Source organism: Coenobita brevimanus, chromosome 71, assembly GCF_032717465.1.
Source record: "Coenobita brevimanus isolate Jiangsu-jjx chromosome 71, ASM3271746v2, whole genome shotgun sequence".
Classification (NCBI taxonomy): Eukaryota; Metazoa; Arthropoda; class Malacostraca; order Decapoda; family Coenobitidae; genus Coenobita; species Coenobita brevimanus.
In genome coordinates this window covers 50,296,560-50,324,210 of record NC_137024.1, presented here as the reverse complement: position 1 = coordinate 50,324,210, position 27,651 = coordinate 50,296,560, and the positions used below count along the sequence as shown (strand labels likewise).

At 41.0% G+C, this 27,651-nt stretch overlaps 1 protein-coding gene across 2 annotated transcripts in view; it reads right to left on the bottom strand.

Annotated features, from left to right (window-relative positions):
- Window positions 1–253: 253 nt before the first annotated feature.
- Window positions 254–27,651, bottom strand: part of LOC145406638 (terminal nucleotidyltransferase 4B-like) — a 170,307-nt gene continuing 142,909 nt past the window's right edge. Inside the window, exons 8-10 of one of the 2 annotated variants that reach the window (XM_080277715.1) lie at window positions 10,265–10,429; window positions 9,495–9,822; window positions 254–1,330 (exon numbers count right to left, since the gene is read on the bottom strand). In XM_080277715.1, coding sequence (XP_080133841.1) covers window positions 1,116–1,330; window positions 9,495–9,822; window positions 10,265–10,429 — 708 coding nt within the window. In that variant the 3' untranslated portion in view covers window positions 254–1,115. The remainder of the gene's footprint in view (window positions 1,331–9,494; window positions 9,823–10,264; window positions 10,430–27,651) is intronic. The other variant, XM_080277716.1, reaches the window with a different exon arrangement.

Below are 27,651 nucleotides of genomic sequence, written 5' to 3'. Positions count from 1 at the left end.
ATATATATATATATATATATATGTGTGTATATATATATATATATATATATATATATATATATATATATATATATATATGTATGTGTGTATATATATATATATATATATATATGTATATCTAGATATCTATCTATCTATATCTATATATATATCTATATATCTATCTATCTATCTATCTATATATATGTATCTATATATATATATATATATCTATATATATATATAAATATATATATATATATATGCCTGAATAAAGACACAGTTATGCATGTGTATGAGTCTCAAACACATATACACACACAATCATACATTCCAAATTTTCAATGCTAAAATTCAGAAAAGAAAATGCATTAATGTAAATATAATCTAGACTTGCATATATCATATATATACACACACCACATACATTGTTTACACAAATAAACAGAAAACACATCACAAAATATATGAATACTTTATATACATACACATAAACTTCTCTAATGACAGATTCTAATAGGAAGCATCCTCTATGGTTCTAGCCATTCTTGCAACTAATTTAAATTTTTTTATTTTATTTTATTTTTTGTTGTTGTTTAAGATACACATTTTTTTTGTTTTTGCATAGGCCATAGATATTCATCCAACAATCCCCTGATGTGTCACATGACATTAACCTTAATGACTTGAGGAGACTGCTCAAACAATCTCCAAGTTAAACTCATATAAAATGATTATCTGAAATGACTCAGATGACTATGAAGACAGTCATCAAGAACAGCCAAGTTGAGCTTAAAGAATATAAATAAAACTCTAAAATTGAGTTCTAAAGTTATTGGTCTGCTAAAAACCTTCACAGTCTGTGGAAGAAGACAAAAACATCAACACAAATTTGCGTGGGTATGGGCTTGATGCACAGTATTTGGGTCCAGATGCCACCACAAAAAAGCTAGTGGCTAGTCACTCAATCTCTAAAGGGGTCCACGCAAAAACTGCCAAATTCATTTCACTCCCCCCTCTCCCCTCCACTAAAAGAGAAATAGCACATGAGAAAACAAAAAGAGGACTCAGGTGCAACCTTGCTGAAGAAGGATGCAGGTGGAATCACAGAGAGGTGGGCACGAATGTGCCAGGAATCACCGGTGTGCGTCTCGTGCTTCACTCCGTCCGTCAGAGTCCCGTCGAGTTGACTTCTTACGTTTGTTATTATTGTTATAGATGCGATGGTATCTTGCACTGTTCCCACTACCACCAGCTGTGGAGGAGCTACCACTGCCACCATCTCCGGTTATGTATTTGCTGCTACTCTTGCCACCACTGTTACGTCCTTCACCCCCACCTGATGGAGATCCTGACACACAGTATCCTCACATTAGTATAAATTTACAAATACAAGATATCCTGGACATACCATCAGCAAGCATCTACAGACAGAGTACTGTGGTTTTACAACACATAGCCTCTAACAGGGAAAAACTGAAAACAGGCATGCTTATATTATTTCATATGAGGTGCATGGGCCTGAGTGGCTGAAATTTAACTTCCTCCTCCTGTGTCATACACAGTATGATGCTTGGAACTCATGCGCCAATATAAGGAAAAGTTTCCAGCCCCCTATCCCTACCCTTTTTATTTGCAACTTCCAAATCATGGGGAATATATGGGCGTTGTATGTTTTCCCCAACTCTTGTGACATGCACAATAACCTGTACTTTTGCCACTTCCATCTTTCAATTCTTTTCCTATAAAGGGTTTCTCCTAACTTGAATAGACCTGTTTAGAGGTATTAAGAATAAGCTAATGTATTATGTTGTTGAAGTAGACATAATCCTTCATTAAAAGAGGTGTTTCCAAAGCTGAATTGTGTAGGGGTAAAATGAATATAATTTGAAAAGACCTATCAATTTGCAGTTTCATATAAACAGGAACTATAATAACATTTCTAGATTTACCTAGCAGTTTATTGTGCAATTAACTGTACTTGATCTTCTGTCTTTCCTTCTTTCCTCTTTCTTCTGCCTGCAGGCGACTTTACACTCCCTCTTGTGTCTTTCTTTCCTTCATTCTTTCCTTTTCCTTCTGCCTGTGGGTGACTCTACACTGAGTGACACGCCAAATGGTTTCCTGATCACCAGGAAACCATTTACTATGCTGGGTGGTAACCATATAACCAAATTTTGGCTCCTGGTGGTTTAGTGTGTAATAAAGGTGCTCCAATCAGACTGAGTGGGTGAAGGTTTATATCTATGGAGTGGTTGGGGTTTATTGCTCACGTAATGCCACTCAGGGATGAGTGAGGCTGGTCACTCTCATCTTAAATGCCAGGACCAACTTTCCTAGCCCCGGGTTCCTATGCTCCTCATGGGGCAACGTAGGATTAGATGATGGATGGATGGATGGATTTTGATGGTCAAATCTATCACAAATGACTTAATTTAGGGTAAGTCTGGCATGAAACAGCTTAATCCTAACCCACCCCAGACAGGGCAAATATGCCCTTCCCCCCATGTTTTACTTAATTTCTCTTTGTTCTCATATGTAAATTTCAATGTGGACCCCCTGTAACTTCATGTCACTGTGACACATTCAATCATGCCCATGCACACATGCAACCCCCTCGGGGGGTGCAGTCCTCTACTCAGTCATCCTGCTGTCATAGTCACTGTGACACCATGCACACACACAGCTCGAGGTACCAAGCGTGGCGGCTGTGGCAGAGTGACAGATAGCAGAGGCAGCCAGCCATCAGTCATCCTGTTGCTTTGGTCACCGTGACACATGCACATGCACCCATGCACCATGTGGGTGTGGGCATGGTCAAGAACCACTTCTATGATTCAGAAAGAAAACTGGGATTACAGAAGTACTTTCCATGCATTCTTTCAATTGAAACCAAAGAATTACAGGGGGGGGGGGGGGCCAAACTACTTCCAAGGTGGGTTAGGGTGGGGATGCTGTGTACTGTTTGTGCCCTATGATCGATGATGATGGGTCAAGGCCCTGCATTCACCCAGCCCCAAAGGGAATGTACATAGACAAATATAATTCTTTTGCACTTTGTAATATTCAACTGGGATTTAACTGAACTTACAGATGCCATAAAATACAGGAAAAATATAAAATTTTGCTAAAATAGTTTACTGACCCAAGGAAAATCTGGAATTTTTAGATGGCGATGATATCTACTGTGCTGTCTCATATATGACTACCTGCCTGAGGATGTTGCTGAATCTGACCACCTCAACTACCATGTAGTTATGGGCAGTGTCAGGGACCACTGCTATTAGTTAAGAAAAATACTGTATTGGGATTACAGAAGTATTTTCTATGCATTCATTCAAATAAAAGCAGAGAATTGCAGGGAAAGGCAAGTTTGCATTTCCTGAAGTGGATTAAGATGGCCAGGGCATTGGGATGGATTTGGGTTAACCTAACCTACCCAAATCTAACCTATGCTGCACTACGCAACCTTCATGCCCTAAAGTGATGCCATTATAAATGACTGAAACTTCCTATCCATACCTAATGGTTTTGCAAAAGACTGGTAATGCAGTGAAAACAGCATCACAATGGCAGCCTCTAAGTTGGAGGATCCCACTGCCAATGGAAAGATATGCAAAAATTCAAACGGAATTAAAATTGAGTTGTGAGAGATGCACATACAGTAGCAGTGGAGATTTTATCAAAATATATACAAATAATGAAAACTCCAAGACCTCTGTCTCTGAGGAACTGCATACTGACCAAGGAATCATCATCCTGGAAGAACTGAGCAATATCCTTCTCACCTGTATTTTGCATTTCCTCTCAATCTTCACTCACTCTAGTAATGAATTATAAGATCACTTCCTTCCTAAGTTCTGTAACTGTACCCATCTGACTAGTCTACTTAGCTACCTCCTGTTTCACTGGATGAAGGTAACTTAAAAGCTGAACCTAAGCAGATTTTAAGCATGCTTAATTGTAACTGCCTTACTACAATGTGAGGTGTAGTTCCACACAGAATTAAGAAAAGTACCAAAAGGGCAGATTTGCATGGCCAAGTGGAATGTAAGAGGTGTGAATGAGGAGAGCAAAAGGGTGGAAGTGGTGGATGTGTTTAAGGGTGTGAGATATGCTGTGATGGCACTGTGTGAAACAAAGATGAATGGGTGTGAAGCGGAGGAGTGGAAGGGTGTAAAGTGTGTGGGGTTGGGCATGAATGGGAGAGGAAGATGCATGTAAGGAGTTGCTTTGCTGATGAATGAAGTGTGGCAGAGTGGAATGAGAAATTACAAATGTGTCAGCTCGATATGTATGTATCTCAAGTTCAAGTTTGAGAAGGTGAAAGTGGCTGTAATTGTTGCATATGCACCATGTGAAGACAGGAGAGAAAGCAAGACAGGTTTTGGGATGAGATGGGTGAATCAATGGGAGAAATGCCCAAGAGCTATAAAGTGATCGAAATGGATGATATGAATTGAAGAGTAGGCACCGGTTCTGAGGATGACATAATGGGTTGTAATGGCGTACCAGGAGAAAATGATAATGGGAACCAACTGAAGGATACGTGTCAGGAAAGGAGGTTGAGCATTTGTAACCCGTACCTCAAAGATGCACATAAATATATATGGTATGGAGGGAACGGGGATCGTGTTGAATATTGCCTGATTGATTACGTGCTCATAGAGAGGTCGATGCTGGGAATGGCTGCAGATACGAGGACCGTTAGAGGACAATGTGTGGAGGTCTGTCAGATCATATGATTGTGGTATGCAAGATTAAGCTGAGAGGAGTGAGGTGGATCAGGGAAGAGAGGAGCAGTCGGGGAGAGACTGAAAGCCGAGACGCTGAGGATCAAAGATGTGGCAGATAAACAGGGGACCAAAGTAGGGGAGGAGTTAGAATCAGTGAATTGGAATGAAATGGATCCGGAGGGCCTGTGGAATGCATATAGGGATTGCTTTGTTAGGAATGCTAAAGTAGTGTGTGGTGTGGCAAAAGTAACAACAAAGAAGAAAAGTACAGGATGATGGGATGAAGAGGTTAAGAGAGCAGTGGAGGATAAGAGGAAGAAGTGGCTAGAAAGGTTCTGGACAGGGGTTCAACTGAAATAAGAACTGCATATATTGCGGGCAAGATGCATGTAAAGAGACTAGTGAAGAGAAAAAAGGAGGAGGTAAATGATGACCCAGGAAGAAAAATGAATGCAAATTACTGGGACAATAGGAAGTTATTCTGGAAAGAGGTGCGGAAATGTAGAAGTGACAGCGGAGAGAAATGTGAAAGTTTGAAGGTTGTAAGTGGTAGATTATTAACCCATGGGGATGAAGTTAGCACCAGATAGAAAGAATATTTTTATAGTCTGATGAATGGGAACAGAGAGAGCAGAGACACTGTAAACATGACTGGTTTTGGGGGTGTGGAGAGAAGGAATGCAGTGCCAGGAAATGTAACACTTGCATAGGTGAAGAAGGTTGCGAAGCAGCTGAAAAATGGGAAAGCAGTTGGGGTTCACGAGGTGTATGCAGAGATGATTACGTGTAGTGGAGAAAGTGGAATGAAATGTTTGTTGGAGATATGTAAGAAGGCATGGATGAGTGAAAGTGGAAAAAGGCTGTGATTGTACCCCTGTACAAAAATAAAGGTGAGTGAAGTGAGTGCAAGAATTATCGTGGCATAAGTTTATTGAGTGTGGTAGGGAAGGTACTGTATATGGAAGAATTATTATAGAGAAAGTAAGAGAGATTTCAGAAGTCCTGGTGAGTGATGAACAGGGTGGCTTTAGGAGTGGCGAAGGATGTGTGGATGAAATATATGCATTGAGACAGACAGCAGAGAAGGCTTGTGAGAAGGACAATAAGGTGTTTATGGCATTCATGGATCTGGAAAAAGCATACGACAAAGCAGACAAAGAAGGATTGTGGAAAGTTTTGCACATGTACAGTGTAGATGGTACGCTACTAGGTGTCATAAAGAGTTTTTATGACGGTAGTGAAGCATGTGTAAGGGTTAATGGGCATCTAAGTGAATGGTTCATGATTGGTATGGATGTGCGACAAGGTTGTGTGATGTCTCCATTATTGTTCAATATATATATGGATGGGGTAATGAGAGAAGTAAAAACACGAGTAATGGAGAGGGGGATGGCACTGGTAATGAATGGTGATAGATGGAATATCTCAAATTTGTTGTACGGTGATGATGCAGTACTACTTGCCAATACCAGACACGAACTTGGTAGACTAGTGCAGAGTTTCACTGACGTCTGTGAGTGTTGTGCCTTGAAAGTACATGCAGAAAAGAGTAAAGTGATTGTTACTGAAAGAGATGGTGACTCCCACTGCGATGTTACAGTGAATGGAGTGAGACTGGAATTGGTGAGAGTTCAAATACCTGGGTACAGTGATAGAAAAGAGAGGACAATATGCAAAAGAAGTGGAAAGCAGAGCGACACAAGGAAGGAAAGTAGCTTGTACTGTGAAGCCCTTGATAAGAAACAAAGGCTTGAGTGCTGCAGCTGCACAACCCTTACATGAAGGAGTATTAGTGCCAACTTAAACATATGGATGTGAGACTATGTTGTGGCATTAAAATGAAAATTCAAGAGTGAGGGCAGTGGAGATGGGACTGCTGAGGAATGTATATGGAGTACAGAGAGTGGCTGGGATACGATATAATGTAATTCGTGAAAGACGTGGAGTGAGGAAGACTGTGGACACTAGAATCGAAGAGAGTGTGCTGAGATGGTATGATCGTGTGGAGAGAATGGGTAACAGGATGGTGGTGAAAAAGGTATATCTGACCGAATTTGAAGGTAGGAGGAGGCGAGGTAGGCCAAGGAGAAGGTGGAGGGATATGGTGGATGAGTATGTGAGGAAGAGAGGTTTGGAAGTCAGTGAGGCTACGGGACTGACAAGAGATCAAGCTGGCTGGATGAATATTGAGAGGAGAAGCACATGATCAAGGATTTGGCACCCCTTTTTAACATGACAGCATCCAGACTGACTCTATTGGATACATTTATGTGATGCTACAGAACGTGGTGAATGTTTTTGGCGTATCAGATACAGCCAGGATTCCAGGGGCTTGAATGGTGAGCGAATGGAATCGTGGTCCATTGGACCGGGCAAATTTGGGCAGTCTGGACACTGCTACTCCTCACCCTGCCCTAAGGTGGGAAAGGCAGTCCGGATGATGATGATGGAATATAATTTGCCCTAGCTTATTTTATCCATACCAGTAACCATTAAATGCATATTTGTTACTAAGGTTTTTATACAGTACTTCAGTATATACTTGTGATATTTTATGGTGTTTTCTGGTCCCAGATATGGTTTTCTAGGTCTGTGCACACTGTCACAGTGTCAGTGGCAGTCAGCAACAACAAAATTTCTTATAATCAAACCCATTTACAGGTTAATTCTTATTGAAGTAAACTGTATACACTCAATCCTCGTTAATCGCGGCAATTTGGGTCTGGACCCCTGCTGTGATTTACGAACTCCATGATTTATGAATAATAACTCTTATGTGAAAAATTAATTTGGGTCTGGACTTCAGCCAACCTGCCCCCAGAGCACCCTACCTACGCCGATCTAGGCACCATCAAACACAAACATATAAATTTAGGAATATTCAGTGCATGTACTAAATAGGAATAAGCAATGTTAAGGGATCTTAATCCTATGACGAAATTGCGTAAGTGAATGGAGTGGGGTGGTGTTGAGAAGAACTTAGAACCTCTCAGCACTCGTTCTTCCCAAACTCTATCGCCAACTTTGAAAACTTCTCTCCCTTCTCAACACGACGAATGAACGCCAAATGTTGACTGTACGACAACGGCGCCGGCTTCCTGATGCCATACTGCTTAGAGCGCTTCATCGGGGGGTCGGGAGGGGGGTCATGGCAGGTAGGAGACGGGTGGAAGTTAGACAAAAGAGGCAGTTAGCTCTCGCACTCCATGGGGACGGTCTGTAGTGTGCGGACTGGCAGGACAAGAACAACAACAACATGGCGGCATTAGTATGCACACTTGCCACCCGGGACGCGTGTTGATTGGTTGTTGGGTCGCGATTTTCAGTTTGAATGCCACAGTTTACGGTTCTCCTCGGAAAAGGCCCACTTGGGTGCCTAGGTCGACGATTTTCGTGACTTAACAGTGATTTAAGGTTGGCGGCAGTCTGACAGCCACTTGGCCATGATTTACGAATTCGTGATTTATGAACACGTGATTTATGAGGATTGAATGTACTGTACTGTACAGCAGTACAGTACAGCATATATTTGTGCTGTTTTAAGCCAGTTTTAAGTTCCTGTGATGGTTTCTAGGGGCTTAACCCGAATGCGCCAGTTGACATGTAAAGTGGTCATGATTTTGGGCTCAGAGCAATATTGGTTGACATGTATAGCTGCAAGCGTCTTCCTGCCACCCTTTGAACTTTATCTTATCCTTACTCATCAATGGGACCACCTGGACGTGTGGGGATACTTTCATTTGAAAGAGGAAAAGTTGATGAGTCTTCTGTATCTTTAATTTTTTCTCTAGCTGTTACAGTCTGGCAGCTATGAGGATTTGAAGTACAGGTATTTTTTCCAAAATCACGGAAATCCCCTGTACAGAAGCGTGTGACATCGTAAATCCCCCGGCGTGTAGGGGTTAATGGGATTATAAGCTACCATAGAGGCATTTTGTCAGAATGCCATCAAAATTACACGGAAATTCCAAATTCACGGGTGTCTGTGTCACCTAACCCCCGGGAAATGGGGTGGTTGCCTGTAATGTACTGTACTGTTTTGGATAGTAGGGAAGAAGTGAATGGTGCACATTTTCACTGACAGTGGTGCTGTGGTGGAATCTGCTGACTGAGAGTATGCTTAGTTTAAAACTGTCCACGGAAAAAAATTTGTTAGGTGAATGAAGGGTAGCAAAAATGCAATCTCTGTTACGTAAATTTTCATAGCGTGACTGTTCATAGTGGGGGTCGCCTGTAGCGGTACTTATACCACAAAAATAATACAGCTAAAGGAAATAATAATAATAATGATAAAATAATAACAATGATAATAATAAAAACAACAATAACAATGAAGAAAATAACTACGATATATGATGACCTTACGAGAGGAAACCGTATCACTACTTGATGAAACTACTACAAAATACTGTACTGGCGGAAGAAGTCATGTTTTCACAATCATGCATTAGTTATGAGTATTATGGCCTACGTCATTAATGTTGCTATTCATGAACATGGCTTATACAACTAAACTCCTTTTAAAATCTAGAACAAGCTCCAGTTATGAACACCCACTTCAAGAAATGCTGTCTCAATTAGGAGACAATCTGAATACAAGTATGAACTCTGGTATGTAATACATGAAATACTGAGAACATGCTAGACACTACAGTACATTATTTTGGTATGAAAATTTCAAAGTGTAGCAGTCACAAAGTACCTGATATTTAAAGAACTGTTTTAGAAAAACATATACTTGTGCACCTAAGTATGACAGACAACAAAAGAGTGGCTAACCTTGTGAAGAATGGGAATATCTCCTATGCTTAGGCCATGGTTTTGCAGGACTTGTATTGTGATGCACAGGGGAGACTGCTCCATGTCCCCCTGCTCCCCAACCTTGTACTCCTGTGTATTCTTGACGACCACCCGTATGCTGCTGCTTAATCCCTAACCCAGAATCGTTGGAGGTGGAGATTGGTCGGGAATGAGGGGCGGTTGTAACAGGGCTGGGTGAAGTAGGAGGTTGTGTATGATGGTGGCTATTGTTACGATGGTGGTGGTGGAGTAGGTTTGGGGAGCTGTCACGGCTGCCTTCACTCATGTCCACTGCTGGGTCTGAGTCCTGCAACATTCCAAGATGTTAATACTAATCACTTCACCACATCTTAATATTTAGTGCTTCAACTCATTCTTTGAATATGTGCACTAATTCCAATGTATGACAACAAATGGCAATATGGATGGTGAAATACCCCACTGGTTATGATACCATCTTAAAACCCTTCACTAGGATGGTGTCTTCATTATCATTATTAGACAATTTTCTTCAGCTAAGGAAAGCTCCCTTGTAATGAATGGTTAAATGAAGCCTACTACTAACTCTGCCAGTTTGAAAGCCTATCCTAAGACGACAAAAATCATCTGGAGATAGCATGAATAATATACAAAATGTCATGATTGCAGAGGTTAAGTAACAAATTTACTGGTGGAGAAAAATTACCAAGAAATTGGAGATGATTTGAAACATTACAGAAAGGAACAAAGACTGAGCAATGACTACTTACTGTATCATCACTAACAGAGGATACAGAGGAGGGTGGTGTGGAGTGAGGATCAGAAGCTTCAGAAGACATTGCTTCTTCCTCCCCCCCTCCTTTCAGTCCTCGTGATGTACTGCTACTGCTACTGTTATTGTTATTGTTGTTAATATATTGATGCACAGAGGTGGTCTGCAAAGTAAAATGAAGACTCAATTAAAATACTGTAAATGCAAAGACTACTAGTATACTGTAAACTACTTCAAAGGCTCTGATGACGGGCCTACATGTGGTGGCACTATCCATTTTGTATAAAGTGAAGCAGCTCCACCCAGAAGACAACCTCATCACCTTGCTGTGGAGAAAGACCATGGTGAGGCACTGTCTATCACAAAAGGATGCCAGTTTCCTACACAGTGTATGTACTGTACTGTACTGTACTGTGCCTGAAGGATGGTCTCACAGAAGCAGTTGCTTGTCTGTAGTCACTGGGTCTGTTTGCCCAGAAAGAACTAGGTTAAATATAACTGCTGAGGAAAGATTTTGCCTGGTATTGTACTTCAGGTATATGAAACAACAATTACCACAAAGTTTTGACAAACATCAGTACAGCACTTCAATGAGGAATCAAAAGGGTACCGGTAGTTCTTAGAGTGGCAGAAGGTATTTTATGCAAGGACACAGAACAACAGAAGAAATTTCAGTCAAGATCTTATCATCTGAGTTCACTATTGTGGTACAGGAAGCTCCTAAATCTTGAACAATCATTGGCTCCAATCATCTTTCAGTGAGCTGATTACACAGGGTGTGAGAATGAAAAGTATTCTGGTCAGCACATTTTAAGTGGGAAGTGTACAGATGTGACAAACACTGTCTGTGCTGCCACCTAATAAGTATCAAACTAAGCTCTGCTCGCTCTTGATCTAAAATAGTAGGATGAAGTAAGAGGTACTTTGTTTACTTACAATATGCATTAAGGAAAAAGTAATACCAGCTCCTCTTCCTCCTCCTCATCATAATCTCAACCACTTCTCAGTACTGATATAAACTGAAGTGGTTAAGTAAAAAACAAAAAATGTAAAAAAATAGAACTATTACAGAGTATACAGTAAATGTATAACATGAGCAAGAAATGGATGTGGTGGTAATGAAATAAGTACTCAATAAGGTACTGTATGAAAATTCTTTAACCTTTTGGACATGAGGATGTACTCTATATTTTTATTACCAACAGATTACAATATTTTAACTCAGCAGAGACTTCTTTGATTCTCAAAAGTTAGCTATAGCCTTCATTATGCACTTCACTAAAAGAGGTCTTCCCTACACTGCATCATATTGTCTATTCAGAGAAAGATTTAAATAAATGCATGTCCTTAGGTTGCAGGGGTTCAGCAATTGATTGATTAAAACCAAGGAGCCATAAAGTTAAGGCTGACAGAAAGTTTTTAGTCAAGCTCAAATTTATGAAAATGGATTAGATGATGAATGGGAAAAAAATAAACAAACAATAAATACAATAAAATGAGTACTGTAATAAACTGAAGAAGAATAATAAGCCAGTAAAGATGCACAAAGGTATCCCCAGCATATAATGTTTTTCAATGATAAGACAATTATGGAAGATATGCCCTGGAAAGAGGAAATTATAGAGGTATAAAGCTTTTAGATCAGATAATGAAGGTAATGGAGAGAGTTTTAGAAGGTATAATTAGAGAAAGAGTGAATATTGATGAGATGCAGTTTGGGTTTATGCCAGGTAGGGGGACCACTGATGCCATATTCATTGTTCGACAGCTTCAGGAAAAATATATTGGTAGGAAAAGGGATCTTTATTTTGTTTTTGTTGATTTGGAAAAGGCCTTTGACAGAGTCCCTAGAGAGGTGGTGAAGTGGGCAATGAGAAAGCTTGGCTTGGAGGAGTGGCTGGTTAGGGTGGGTATGGCCATGTATGTGGGTGCGCACACCCAGGTGAGAGTGAATGGAGATTTGAGTGATGAGTTTTCCGTGAATGTTGGTGTGCATCAGGGGTCAGTCTTGAGTCCCATGTTGTTTATCATGGTACTTGGAGCCCTTTCACGTGACTTTAGAAATGGACTCCCGTGGGAGTTGTTGTATGCTGATGATTTGGTGTTGATTGCAGAGAATGAAATGGAGGCGGAGGAAAGGTTTAGGAAGTGGAGAGATGGTATGGGGCAAAAGGGTTTAAGGGTAAATGCAGATAAAGCGAAAGTGATGATATCTAGGGTTGGTGGTGGTACTGTCAAAGACGAGGGAGAGTGGCCATGTGCAGTTTGCCACAAGGGCGTAGGAAGTAATTCCATCTTGTGCGGTGTGTGTGATAAGTGGGTGCATAAGAGATGTAGTGGTATCAGAGGTAGACTGCGAGATAATGCTGATTTTATGTGTACAGCGTGCCGGGGTGAGCAGGTTGAGATTGTTAGACGTGAAAGGATTGAACTTGCTGGTGAATCTCTTGAGTGTGTGGAAGAGTTTTGTTATTTGGGAGACATGTTGTGTGCTGGAGGTGGGGCAGGAGCTAGCTCTGTGGCTAGGGTGAGAAGTGGTTGGAAGAAGTTCAGGGAGCTCTTGCCTCTCCTGACACTGAGAGGGCTCTCCCTACGTGCTAAGGGGTCTTTGTATGCAGCATGTGTTAGGAGTGTAATGCTGTATGGCAGTGAGACCTGGGCAGTGAAGGAGGAAGATATTCGCTGGCTCAGACGTACAGAAATGACAATGATTAGGTGGATGTGCAGTGTGTCCCTGCGTCCAAGGCCTGGAGGGGCTGGGTTTACAATGGAAGAGTTGAGAGGTAGGATGGGACTGAAGTGTATTGGTGTTGTGATGAGGAGAGGTAGACTGGGGTGGTTTGGACATGTGGAGAGGATGGGGGATGATAATTGGGTGAGGAAGGTGAGAAGTGTTAATACTGGGGGTGGGGTTATGAGGGGTAGACCGAGAAAGACATGGGACGAGGTCATTAAGTGTGACCTTAGGGTTAAGGGATTGAACAGGGAGGCTGCAATGGATCGTGCAGCGTGGAGAGCCGCCATTAGGTGACCAAGGCCGACACATGCAAGCATGTTGGAGCCTTTAAAAACGAAAAACGAAAAATGCTGTGTTAAAAGAAGGTTAGTTGGTTAATGAGTATAAAAGAATGAAATGAATGAAAGAAAAATCAATCAACTTGAGCAAGAATAAAGTGAATAGTGTATGATGACATACCAAAACTAATAACTAAGATATTTACTACATGATTTCCTAATATTTTGAAACTGTTTTTGGAATCTGAATCTTGTTTAACAACAATCCTCCAAAAACAATTAGGCAAAAATCATGTTAAACAGATTTACAACATATAGTCTATCCAGGCGTTCCGTTTGTGATTTATGAAGTAAAATGCAATCAAGATAGTAAGTCATGTCACATCATCCAATAATTTTCATCCAAAATGTAGCATCTGGTAACTCTCAGAGCTACTTGGTTTACCTTTTCTTCATGGGATGAAATGTATTTTGTTAAACAGTAACATATACTGTAGTGAGTACCGTACTACAACAGATTTATACTTCAGCTCTTTATCCTATAAAGGTTGGTCCCCATTTTGGAATGTGTGTCATTGGAATGTCAGTCCCCATTCCAGAACGTTTAAACACTTATGTTCTCAGCCGCTGCTCTACAATAAATAATCATAGGACACTGGAACCCCACTCATTTTAAAGCTAAAGAGTTGTACTTTGCTGGGTATAAAGATCTTTAAAGGTTTAACAGTTATCATAGGTGAGTTTTTTTTTTAAAATCACCAACTTCTTGTGAAAAATGCCTGCTCCTGATGGTCAATTTTATAAACAATGCCCGACTTCAAGGGGCTTAAGAGAAAAATTTCTAACTACAATTTTCAGAAATAATGAAACAACCATATAATTTACTGTACTTTCACTTCACTCAAGGACAAATAAGAATAATGGTTGGAGTTCATAAAAGATTCAGATTCATTTAGTTTATAACGGCCCCAACAATGTCTCAAGTGTTGGCCTTGGTCACATAATGGTGACTCTCCATGCTGCTCAATCTCTGGCAGCCTCCCCATCCAGTTCCTTATCCTTGAGGTCACACTCTATGACCTTGTCCCAGGTCTTTTTCATTCTGCCTCTTGCATCCCCACCCTCATCATTGACACTTCTCACTTTCTACATCCAATTGTCATCCCCATCCTCTCCACATGTCCAAACCATATCAATCTATCCTTCCTTATCACAGCACCAATACACTCCAGTCCCATCCTTCCTCTCATCTCTTCCATTGTAAACTTAGCCTCCCCAGGTTCTGCATTCATGGATGCACTGCACATCCACCTGATCATTGTCATTTCTGTATGTCTGAGCCTATGAATATACTTTTCCTTTACTGCCCAGCTCATATTTCCATGCAGCATTACACTTCTAACCATGCTGCATACAAAGATCCCTTAACTCAGATGGAGAGCCCTCTCAATGTCAGATAAGGCAACACCTCACTGAACTTCTTCCAACCATTCCACACTCTAGCCACAGGACTAGCTCCATCCCATATACAGTATATATAAATACAGTAAAAGTCCAATTCTTCGGCATCCAATTCCCCGGCAAATCTGACATTTCGGCAGTTTTGAGAAATAGTCCCATTTACGAAAATCTCTGATCGTTCGGCAGATTTTCCGATTTTTTTCGTCAGTCTTGAAATTCTCCATGAGGACCCTCTACTGCTGGGGACTTCTTCCAGCAGTAGCAGAGTCCAATCAACCCCTTCTATTGTACATATGTAATTAAGGAACCTACTATAAGCTTAGGTAAGTGCATGTGAACTTGTAGGCCTACTGTACCATTACATTTATATACAGTATGTTCACTAATTTCTTTATTTTTCATTACAGTATTGTACAGTATCAAACAGTATACAGTACTCTCTCCAAGCACATTTGTAATGATATGAATAGTGATGACAGTGTTCACCGAAACATATAAGGTATTGAGTGGGTAGGGTTTTTGATAATTCGGCAATTTTGATTTTTCGGCACTAGCCTGGTCCCATAGATGCCGAAAAATAGGACTTCTACTGTATATATATACACAGTGGAATCTCCTTAACTGCGCATTTCTAAAAAGTGAATTCATAATGTGCGGCAACATCATGCAACAGTTAGCAAGACTAGTAATTCATGATTGGAACCTCAAAAGCGAAGGTTTCCTGATGCATTTTTGAACATCTGTTTTATGTTTGCACAAATTGTGTGTGTCTGTGTGTGTATTTACCTATTTGTAGTATACGGGAATTGAGCGATGCTCGTGTTGTCCTGTCTCCATATCCACATTTATCTAGTTTACTTTTACACACATGAATGTTTTTCTCCTGCACCACCTTTTTGTCTAAGTCGTTCCAAATACTTATGTATTTACCCAGAATACCTAATTGAGATACACACGAAATATACTATGCTCGTGGGTTCCCATCGCTGTTTCTCAGTAAGTCAAATTTAGCTTTAAACTCGTTTAAGTTTTTAGACTGGATGATCTCTTTGTCCAGGCTATTCCATAAACCTATATTTCTTGATATCCTTCAAGCAGCTTGACTTTTTCAATTTCATTCCGTGTCCTCTTGTTGCTCTCTTATCCCATAAAAACAGATCTTCTCGGTCAATTTTATCTACTCCCACCATGGTCCTGAACACTGCAATCATGTCTCCCCTCTTTCTCTTCTCCTCTAAGGAAGGCAAATCCAGCTTTTCCAGCCTCTCTCTGTATGACAGATCTGCCAGACTGGGGACCATTTTGGTTGTTGTTCTTTGTATTCTCTCAATCTTGTTTATATCTTTCTTTTTGTGTGGGGACCACACTACTGCTGCATATTCTAACCTGGGGTGGATCATGGCCACTATCAATTTTTTCATCATCTCTTCATCCATATAATGAAATGCTACTCTTATGTTAGTCAGGAGTTTATAAGTCTCTCTAACTATCTTATTAATGTGCTTTTCAGGTGACAAACTATCTTGGACCAGCACTCCTAAGTCTTTCTCTTCTCTCATTTTAGTGATTAATTCATTACCCAACAAATAATTCATTGATGGCCTCCTGGTACTTTTACCCATTTCCAATATTTTACATTTCTTTACATTAAATTTCATTTCCCACTTCCGGCTCCAATCTGTATCCTATCCAGATCCTCCTGCAGCATTTTACAATCCTCCTCAACCTCTATCTTCCTCAAGATCTTTACATCATCAGCGAACAGACTTGCATAACTGTTCACTCTATCTACCATATCATTTACGTAAATCAGGAACATTACTGGCGCCAACACCGAGCCTTGGGGGACTCCACTTGTTACTTCCCTCCATCCAGACATCCTATCCTTTATTACTGTCCTCATTTGTCTGTCTCTCAAAAAGTCTCTCATCCATTCCAGGAGTTTCCCCTTCAGTCCTCCTATATATTCTAGTTTCCACATTAGTCTCTTATGAGGTACCTTGTCAAAGGCCTTCTCTAGGTCTAAGTACACACAATCCACCCAACCACCTCTCTCCTGTACCACGTCAATCGCTCTTGAGTAAAAGCTCAACAAGTTAGAAACACATGACCTTCCGCTTCTGCATCCAAACTGACATTCAGCCAAAATATTCATCTCTTCTAGACATTTTATCCATCTGTCTTTCATGATTCTCTCGCACAATTTTGCGACCATGCTGGTTAGAGACACTGGTCTATAATTCAGGGGTTCTTCCCTGTCTCCTCCCTTATAAATTGGTACCACATTTGCCCTCTTCCATTCTTGTGGCACCTTCCCCTCTTCCAGAGAACACATGATTAAACTGTGAATTTTATCTGCCATTTGTTCTCTGCATTCCTTCAACCCAATTAGAAATTCCATCAGGTCCTGGGGCTTTCCTTACATCTTAGGTTTCCAATAATTTGTACACTTCCTGTACCTCCACTTTTATATCTGTTATCACCGGTACATTTCTAGTCAACCCCTCCCCTTCCACAAACTCTTTTTCATTAGTGAAAACTGATTGGAAACATTTGTTCATTATTTCAGCTTGCATTTCTGCATCTTTATAGACCTCTTCTACTTTCAATTTAGTGATTCCTTCCCTTTGTTTCAATTTGCCATTAACAAATCTATAGAACAGTTTGGGTTCATTCTTGCATTTGTCTATTATACCTTTTTCAAAATTCCTTTCTTCTTCTCTACGTATTCTCGTGTAATCATTTCTAGTTCTCTTATATTCTTCCTTTGTTCTGGTGTTGCCTCTCTTCTCCAGTTGTTCCACACCTTATCTCTTTCTTTTTTGCTATCATACACCTTCTGTTAAACCACTCCTTTTTCCTGTTTTCTTACCCTCTAACTCTTGGTACAAATTTTTCCACTCCCAAATTATAGAGGTCTAGAAAGATATCCCACTTCCTTTGTATCTCTCTTGTTTCTCTGAATTTTCTCCAATCCGCATTTTCAAAAAAGTTTCTCAGTCCTGTGAAATTAGCTTTCTCAAAGTTGTATCTTCCCTGTCTATGAAGCCCGTCTCTTGGCTCGACGTTCCCTATTATCATCTAGAACTCAATGACCACATGATCACTTTTTCCTATAGGACAGAAATATTTCAATGATTCTATTACATCGGGTTCTTTGGTAAACAGTAAATCTAACCTTGCTGGTGTGTCCTCACCTTGGAACCGTGTCTCTTCTCTGACCCATTGCGTCATCACATTATTCATTATTATATTTAATAACATAGTGCCCCACGAGTCCTCGCTGCCTCCTGAGTCCCATTCCTCCCAGTTCACCTCTTTACAGTTAACCCTTTAACCGTGGGTGTCATCCCAGAATGACATTGCAAAAACTGGACCAAACCGCGGGTGTCATTCTCGAATGTTTGTGAATATTTTGAATACTGCGCGTTTTTTCCGTGCGCCAATTGTTTCAAGGGAGAGTAGCTATTAAGTTCTTTCACTCCAGCCGACCCCCACCTCCCTCCTCCCACCCCCCGGGCCCCCCATCCCACCCCTGACCAAACACGCATCAGTATCTGTCCAGCTGTGTGAGTGACAACACCGTTGATGTGGCAGTGAAGTGCGGGCAATTACAGTGCCTTTTACCTGCCTCAGTGAACACAGAGTGGGTGTTTATCGTATGTGCAGTGTTCACATATGTTTATAGTATTATTATCAGAATGAGGTTGGCATTTGGTAATGGTGTGTGAGTGAAAAATAGTGATTACAACACCGCTGATGTGGCAGTGAAGTGCGGGCAATTACAGTGCCTTTTACCTGCCTCAGTGAACACAGAGTGGGTGTTTATCGTATGTGCAGTGTTCATATATGTTTATAGTATTATTATCAGAATGAGGTTGGCATTTGGTAATGGTGTGTGAGCGAAAAATAGTAATTACAACACCGCTGATGTGGCAGTGAAGTGCGGGCAATTACAGTGCCTTTTACCTGCCTCAGTGAACACAGAGTGGGTGTTTATCGTATGTGCAGTGTTCATATATGTTTATAGTATTATTATCAGAATGAGGTTGGCATTTGGTAATGGTGTGTGAGTGAAAAATAGTGATTACAACACCGCTGATGTGGCAGTGAAGTGCGGGCAATTACAGTGCCTTTTACCTGCCTCAATGAACACAGAGTGGGTGTTTATCATATGTGCAGTGTTCATATATGTTTATAGTATTATTATCAGAATGAGGTTGGCATTTGGTAATGGTGTGTGAGCAAAAAATAGTGATTTTAGATCGCTCACTTCTAATGGCACTGCCCATCCGGTGATAGTCAACGAAATCATGAAACCTACATCATTGCAAAGCCGAAGGTTAGTACTTTCAAATGGTACCTTATTTTTCGCTCTAGATTTATTCTGTGCAGAGTTATAAAGGTTTAAAGTTTGTTTACATTTTGGCTGGAACCCCCGCGGGAGAGGCCAGTCGGGGCAAAACAATGCCCGCGGTTAAAGGGTTAAAGTCACCCACCAAAATTATATTATTGCTTTTCTCAATTATTTTTTGTAAATAGCTAGCCATATCTGACAACATCTCATGATATTCGTCATCATTCCATGCTCTTGTCTTAAGGGGAACATACACTACCACCATATCTCTCTTGATTTTCTCTCCAGTTTCTAATTTCATATATATCACTTCAGCCCTGCCTTCTCCCATTTCCATGGTATCTACATTTATGTTGTTCTTCACTGCTATCATCACTCCTCCTCCCGTTTTTTCTTTTCAGTCTCTTCTCCACACATTGTATTTACCATCTCCCAAATGAACATCAATATCCTCTCTTACTTTGGTCTCTACAAAGCACATGAGATCAGGTTCATATTCTCTCAAGAAATCATTAATTTTAAGCCTGGCCGATATTAAACCATCAATATTAGTGTATATCACCTTTAAATTATTTTCATGTTTTTTATACCCTCTTCTTTCCTTCTCTCCGTCAGTACCACTTCCTCAATTTCTAATCTTTCACAGCTATCCCCCTTAGTTTCCTTCGCTTCTATTTCCTCATATACCACTTCCTTACTTTCATATCCAATACTCTCCAAAAAAAAAGTATTACATTCTTCCTCTGTCCTCTTATCATTTTTTTCCTTTGCTTGATCCTTCAATGATTTTAAAACTTCTCTTTCTTCTTCATTCAGATCTTTTCTTATTATAATATTTTCCATCCCCGCCTCTTTGCTTAATTTCCAGGTCACTTTAAGTATCTCATTTGTTACACTTTCTGATGTAAACTTGACTCTCATTGGTCTTGTTTCCCCTTTCTTATAAGGCCCTATCCTCCTTACTTCCTCAATTTCTTTTACCCACTTGTCTCCTTCGGGGTCAATCTTGCCTAATATTCCTCTCACCAGGTTCATGTCTCTCTCTAGTCTTACGAACCTAACCTTTTCTTCCTCTTCCCTGTTTCCAAATACTACCACACATCTGTTCCTTTCTACAGTTTCTCTCACTATTTTCTCTTTTTTCTTCAGTATTTTCACTACATTTTCTTCCATTTTTTTCTTCTTCATTTCCCTTTCTTCCTGGATGATCTCTCTTAAGCTGACCACTTCTTTCTGTTCTTCTTCTACGTGTGCCCACTTTGCCTTAAGTTCTTCTAATACACTACTCACCTTCTCCATTTTATTAGTACTCTCTTCTAGTTTCCTCCTCAATTCAACATTTTCATGCTTCAAGTTTCTAATCTCTTCATTCGCTGTTTCATTGGATTGGATCAGACTCTGTATGGTAGTATCCGTATTTCCAGACACATCCTTTATCACTAGATTCTCTACTTTCTTTTCAAGTTCACTAATCCTCATAATTAATGTTTTAATCAGGTCCATGACATTGGTATTTGTATCAAATCCTTGAAATTCGAGTCCCTCATTGTTTACATTTTCGGCCATGTTTGATGTTGGTTAAGTACCAAAACAGCTGTTACTGAAAAAAACTACAAACATTCATGTATACTCTAGTCAATAAATCTTTACATTTTTGGTAGTCTATTAACTTTCATTATTTTAAATTTAAAACAAGACCTTAGGAGACAGGACAGACAAAATTCCTGAAACTACTTAAATTTAGCGGCGATGGCTGGGACGTCTGCTCTCTCCGGCTGTTTCTCCGTGTGTGTGTGTGTGTGTGTGTGTGTGTGTGTGTGTGTGTGTGTGTGTGCGCGCGCGTGCTTCCAGCTTTGACAGTACCCCTGCACTGGTCACCAAATAGACTCCCAACCTCACATACCCACATCCCACCCCATTACCAACCAATCAAACACATTCAGGAGAAAAGAGAATGGGTTGGGCTTCACCCCCATCTCTCAGTGTTACAATTACAGTAAAGTGTACAGTGCAACCTCGTTATAACGCCTTGTTATGCAATAAATCGCCACACTGATAATTAAAAATTTATACTGTCATTATGTAATAAATTGCTACATCAAACATAAAAAGTTATACTGTCTTGAAACGTTAAAAAATTAATCGTAATTTCTCTACAGCAATATTTTCGACGGCTGCCTCCGAGAATCTCGTGTGGACATGGTGACACACCCAAGCCAAGGTGGCCACCCAGTAGTAGTAGTAATAGTAGTAGTAATAGTAGTAGTAGTAGTGGTAGTAGTAGTAGTTCCCTAGGCAGTCTGGCCAAACAGTCCCGAATCCCTTAGGAAGACCATGGCCGAGATCGGGCTTTCCCATAGAGCTCTCAAAGAGTGTATCTTGTGTTGTTGAAGTAGGTGGCTGTGTGCAATGAAGAGTTCCACTATGTACTTAATAGTGTGGGGTGCTGTGTTGCATTCTGGACATGCATCAGCGGCGGAGTCGTCCAGCCTCTTCTGGTAACTTAAGAGGGCTGGATGATGCCCACATCTCAGCCTGGCCAGGTGGACACTGTCCTCACAAGGGAGATAGGATTCAGAGGGGTGGATATCAGGAGGCCATGCATGCAGCTGTGTGTTGTCTTAAAGTGACTGAATGGGGCGGCGAGTGATCTGACAATGGATATGCTTCTGGAAGCTGGTTTGAGGCGGGCGAGGAGGGAGAGATGATAGTATCTGTGTATGATATTGTGTGCTGGGCGTAGTTTTGATGTTCCTTGGTGTGTGTGGGTGTGTTGCCATCTAGTGTAGTGGATGTTGTGGGTTTGTGGAGGCTGCAGTGAGAATCTGGGTGCCTCTCATGTCTAGGTTATCCTTGGCTTCGAGGACTTTGGTTTCTTGAAGTAGGTGATCTGTGGGTGTAGTGGCTGAGCAGCCTGAGATTATTTTTAGGGCCATGTTCTGTATGGTCTGTAGAGTGTTGTATTGTGTTTTAGTGAGGTCAGAAGCCCAAGCAGGGCTTGCATAATTCATCACTGAACGTATATATTGTTTGTATACTGTGGTGGTGGTTTCTTTGTTGTGTCCAAATGTTGTGTGGGCAAGTGACCTCAGGGCATTGAGTCTTGGTGTTATTTTATTTTTAATGTTTGTGATGTGTTGTTTAAAAGACACTGATGTATTATATGTTACACCAAGGTGTGTGTGTGTGTGTGTGTGTGTGTGTGTCTGTTTTTTTTTTTTTTTTTTTTTTTTTTTTTTTTTTTTTTATGATGAGGTGTGGAATGTGACAGTGTTCTGCTGTCCAGTTTGTGAGAAGGGTCACTGTAGATTTGCCTGGGGCTATTTTGAACCTGTCTGTGGTGAACCATTCGTGTAGTGTGCTGAGGTAAGGTTGAAGGGTGTGTGCAGCTGTGTTTGCATTTTGGTGTGTACATGTGAGTGTTATATCACCTGCACTGGAAGCTATGTGTATCTGTGGTGTGTGGGGTGTGGGTATGTCGTGCATGTATAGGTTAGAGAGAGTAGGGGACAAAACAGATCCTTGGGGGATGCCATTTGTGAAGTTTCTGATGTTCGAGGACCGACCATCAAATGTTACATGTGCACACCTGCCTGCAAAGTAGTTCACCAGCCATCTTTTTGTGTTACTGTGCATGTTTGTGTTGAGTATTTTGTTTGTGAGGTTGTGGCGGGGGATGGCATCAAAAGCTTTGCTAATGTTTAGTGTTGGCCACCCAGTATTTACATTTGTTGTGATCATTGCCTTTTGTTCTAGTTTGTGCATGAAAGGCCACTGAAACACCATTATCATCATCAAGTAACAGTGCAAATGCTTAACAAATAGCGCATGTGTGCAATATTATGTGAAGTGATACTTGTTTGTGCATGAAATACTGAAACTTTTGACTTGGAAACTGTGCCAACCTTACATAACCATCATCACATTTTTGGGCCTATACTCTTGCATGAAATGCCACTGAAACACTTGTTAATGCAAAATATATTGCATGTTCTTAACAAACAGTGCAGTGTACAATATTTAAGTGAAATGATACTTGGAGAAGAACAGGAAGGCTTTAGGAAGGGAAGAGGTTGTGTAGAACAGATATTCATTCTTAAATCTTTAGTGGAAAAGTTTCTAGAGAAGGGAAAGAAGTTGTATGCGGCTTTCATGGATTTGGAGAAAGCATATGACAGGGTGGATAGACAAGGATTGTGGAAAGTGTTAAGAATATATGGAGTAGATGGGAAGTTGTTGAATGCTGTGAAGAGTATGTACGATGGTGCGAAGGCTGCAGTGCGTGTGGATGGTGAACTAAGTGAATTTTTCTCTTTGAAAGTTGGTTTGAAACAGGGATGTGTCATGTCTCCATGGTTGTTCAATCTGTACATGGATGGAGTAATAAAAGAGGTACAAGGTAGGGTAGTGGATGTTGGAGTGGTCCTGGTGAGAGAGGATAGTGTTTGGAAACTCCCTGTACTGTTGTTTGCAGATGATACTGTGTTGTTGAGTGAAGACGAAGGGGAGCTGCAAGGCTTGATGGATGAGTTTGAGAGAGTGTAAGAAACGGAATCTAAAGGTGAATGTAGGGAAGAGTAAAGTGATGGTCTTTGAGAGAGGTGAAGTTAGTGAATGTACAGCGAGGTTGGATGGTGAGGAATTGGAAAATGTGAGTATGTTTAAGTACTTGGGTAGTGTGATGAGTAAGGATGGAGGTTTGGAGGGTGAAGTGCTTGAAAGGGTACAGCAGGGAAGAAAGGTTGGTGGTTCTTTGAAAGCAGTGATAAGAAACAGGGAAGTGAGCATGGAAGTGAAAAAGTTACTATATGACAGTATTGTGATACCAACTCTACCGTACGGAAGTGAAGGACACAAGTCAAGAGTGAGAGCAGTGGAAATGAGTTATTTAAGAGGAGCCTGTGGAGTCACGTGGAGAGACAGGCTGACGAATGAGGATATAAAAGAGTGTTGTGGTGTGGATGTGGATGTGATAGGAAGCATTATGAGGAACACACTGAGGTGGTTTGGCCATGTGGAGAGGATGAAGGGTGAAAGACTGACGAAGAGAGTGTATGTGAGTGAGGTGGAGGGGGGAAGAGGGAGGGGGAGGCCGAGGATGAGATGGAGGGATGGGGTGGAGAGGTATATGAGAGAGGGGGGGTGTGAGTTGGGAGCAGGGCAGTGAAATGGCGGGGGACAGGGTGACTTGGAGGCGATTTGTTTGTGGCCAACCCAAACGGGATTGAGGCGTCTGGCAATAGATAGATAGATACTTTTTGTACGTGAAATACAGAAACTTAAAAGTTGGAAATCGTGTCAATCTTAATTAACTGTCATCCCTTTTTTGGGCCTGTGCTCTTGCATAAAAGGCCACTGGAACACTATTGTGATTGCAAAATAATAGTGCAAGTGCTTAACAAATAGTGCAGTGTGCAATATTAAGTGAAATGATACTTTTTCTGCATGAGATACTGAAACCTGTGACTTGGAAATTTAGTCAACCTAACATAACCATCATCCCATTTTTAGGCCTCTACCCAGCTGACTGAGCCAAAATGCCCACCCAGTGTTTACACTGGCTGCGATCGTTGCCTTTCATTTTATTTTATGCGTGAAGGGCCACTGAAACACCATTGCTTTCACCAAATAATAGCCTAAGTACTTTATAAAAAGTAAAGTGTGTGCTATTAAGTAAAGTGACACTGTATCTTTTTTGTGAATTGTTATCCAGTTCCTCCAATTGCCCCCTATCCTGGGGGATGAGGGACCCTTGGTGATGATTCATACCGACAAAGAACAAACTTCAGGTGGGTGGCAGAGTTTTTTTTAAGGTCATTTTAGGCTTCGGGGTCGAGGTCACCCTTCCTAACCCCCTCACAGAACCCAAACTATACCAACCTTGTTATGCAACAATTTGTTGTGCAATAGGTCTTCACTTGATGCAACCCTATTGCATAACGAGGCTGCACTACACAGTAGTGGCTCGTATTACACATACTAAAATCTTCAGCCTATTCTAGATTTTGAGACAGTATTCAGAGCTGTATATACGTAAAATTGGGCTATTCAACTCACTTTTGGCTATTTCTCGTTTTACTAAGGTTTGTAGTGCAACACTTTGGGCACATACACCTGATGCGGCACAACTGGAATCGGTGGGCTTTCTCTAAGCAAAACATTCAAATTTTTCATTTGAATCGCTCTGACCTTCGATGCCTTCTCTAGTATTGTCCTTTGGTTGTGTGCCTTCAAGAGACCTGTCTCTCCACTCCCCCTGCTTCAATTCGAATCGAACCAGCCAGAAGTTTGGTTATGTACGTTGGTTGGTCCTCCTTCAATCCATGACTGCTGCATGTGTTCAACCTTGTAAACAACATATGGGCTAAGGTGCTTCCCATTGGCAGTGTTGGATTACGTGATGGATGTTGAACTCTTTGTCGTATTCATGACGTGCTCTGCATGTTTTAAACCACTCCAAAATATCTACAGCTTTCCCTTAGGATCATCTGTGATGTAGGTTTCATCAAAGTTAGTAATATTTGCAGGAGGTACTCCCCTAAGACTCTCTTCTAGCTTTTTAAAGTAGGCCACTACAACCTCTTCTGAGACAGCAACTTGCTTGCTCTAAATATTTTCGCATATCCTGGGGGAAAACAGGACTTTAGGTCTCTTCAGGAAGTCATGCACCCTATCTTTACTTTTTTTTTTTCCCCCTATGTAGTAGGTGGGGACACTCACCATCCAGTCACTCGATGGAGTGCTGCTTGGGGTGTCTGCCCATTCCTCTCTTTCATTCTTCCTCTTCTGTCTTTCTTTCCATCATTCTTTCCTCTTCCTTCTGCCTATGGGTTGCCATAGACTGAGTGACAAGGCAAATGGTTTCCTGTACACCAGGAAACCATTTACTATGCTGGGTGGTGGCCATATAACCAAATTATGGCACCTGGTGGTTTAGTGGGTAATTAAAGTGCTCCAATCGGATTGAGCCGGTGAAGGTTTATATCCAAAGGGTGGTTGGGGCTTATTGCTCACGTAATGCCACTCAGGGATGACTGAGTCTGGTCACTCTCATCTTAAATGTCAGGACCAACTTGCCTATCCCTGGGTTCCTACGCTGCTTATGAGGCGATATAGAATTGGATGATGGATGGATGGAATTTTTTTCAATGTATCCATCTCTGGGCAAAGGCACCAGGGCCTATCCCAAGGCCCAGTAGTCTTCCTACACACCTCCACATGTCACCACTTTGGCACTAACACCCACCATCCATACTGAGTACATGATGGGGCTGTCTCTTACAGGACTTGTGTACTGGTATTAGTAGGAGTATTTTTTCAACATGTCAGCAGGTCTTCTGGTAGATCAGTAACATCCATTACGTTGTTATAAGTAACACCGACCAGTATGAACTGTAACTCGTCAAACCTTTGTTGAAAACGTTCTCGCTGAAAAAGAATAAACTGAATTACCTGTTGTATGGCACAATAATGTTGATTAGCATAAGCTGCAATCGAGACAAGTTTGCTTGGTTACTATGCAGATCATCAATTCAGCCAATTTAGTTACTGGTTACCTTTTTCGAAATACGTCTTGTTATAATCGTGTGAATCGCAAATTACACGCTATTGCAGTTATAACTATATAAGGCAAGGTTATATTCCTGATATTGTTATCAGGTGGTGGCAAGTCTCTTGCTGGAGTGAGTGGCGATAAGCGGCTGAGGCAAGGGGTGGAGGGGGTTGGTTGTATGCAGCGCCGGATTAACCATGCTGTGGCCTGGTAGGTAATGCAGACGGTTGGCCAGCAACATATATATCTCTTTTTTTCCGTTATTTCCAATGAAATGTTGGCATGACCTACAATGGCCTTTTTTGATGGCCCTTATTTGGACGCCCAAAGAGTATATTCATTTCGCTCTGGAAGTCTGGATGGCCTGTGACAGGCAGTTGCCCATTTTTCCTATACCAGGTAATCCGGCCCTGGTTGTATGGTGTGTGCGGGGTCAGCACACACACGGCTCACTCTACTGTTGGCTGTCCTGTGTATGAAATTGACCTTGATACTTATAATACTGTCAGCAGCAATGAATGGCATCTAAATATTGACTGACCTTTGGTAATGCCAGCAACCACGTCATGGCCTCGGATTGATCAGCTTAGTTTGTTTAACCACCAGACAAACTGTCATCCAGTCCCTGTTGCCCAACGTTATCCGATATCATGTATTAAGACATCAATAACCAAGTTAATACTGATCCTGTGTTTTACTTATCAGCAACACTTTGCTATTATGACACATGGAGTATTAGTAGTAACCAATGGTAATGACCTATAACAGAGTTTGTAAAGCAATAGTGATTATGTCGAGTAAGGGAAGACGCACATCACTGACCACTACAAACATATAGCTTCTGACTGTTTAATGTTACGCACTGACTGGATACAACTGTCAAAATGATAAATTGTATGATTACAGACCTCACTGTCATACGAATCTATTACTATTTTATATTACCCTGCGTTCAGATCGTGGTGTATAAATTACTATGGAGTAAAATACTGTGTAATGT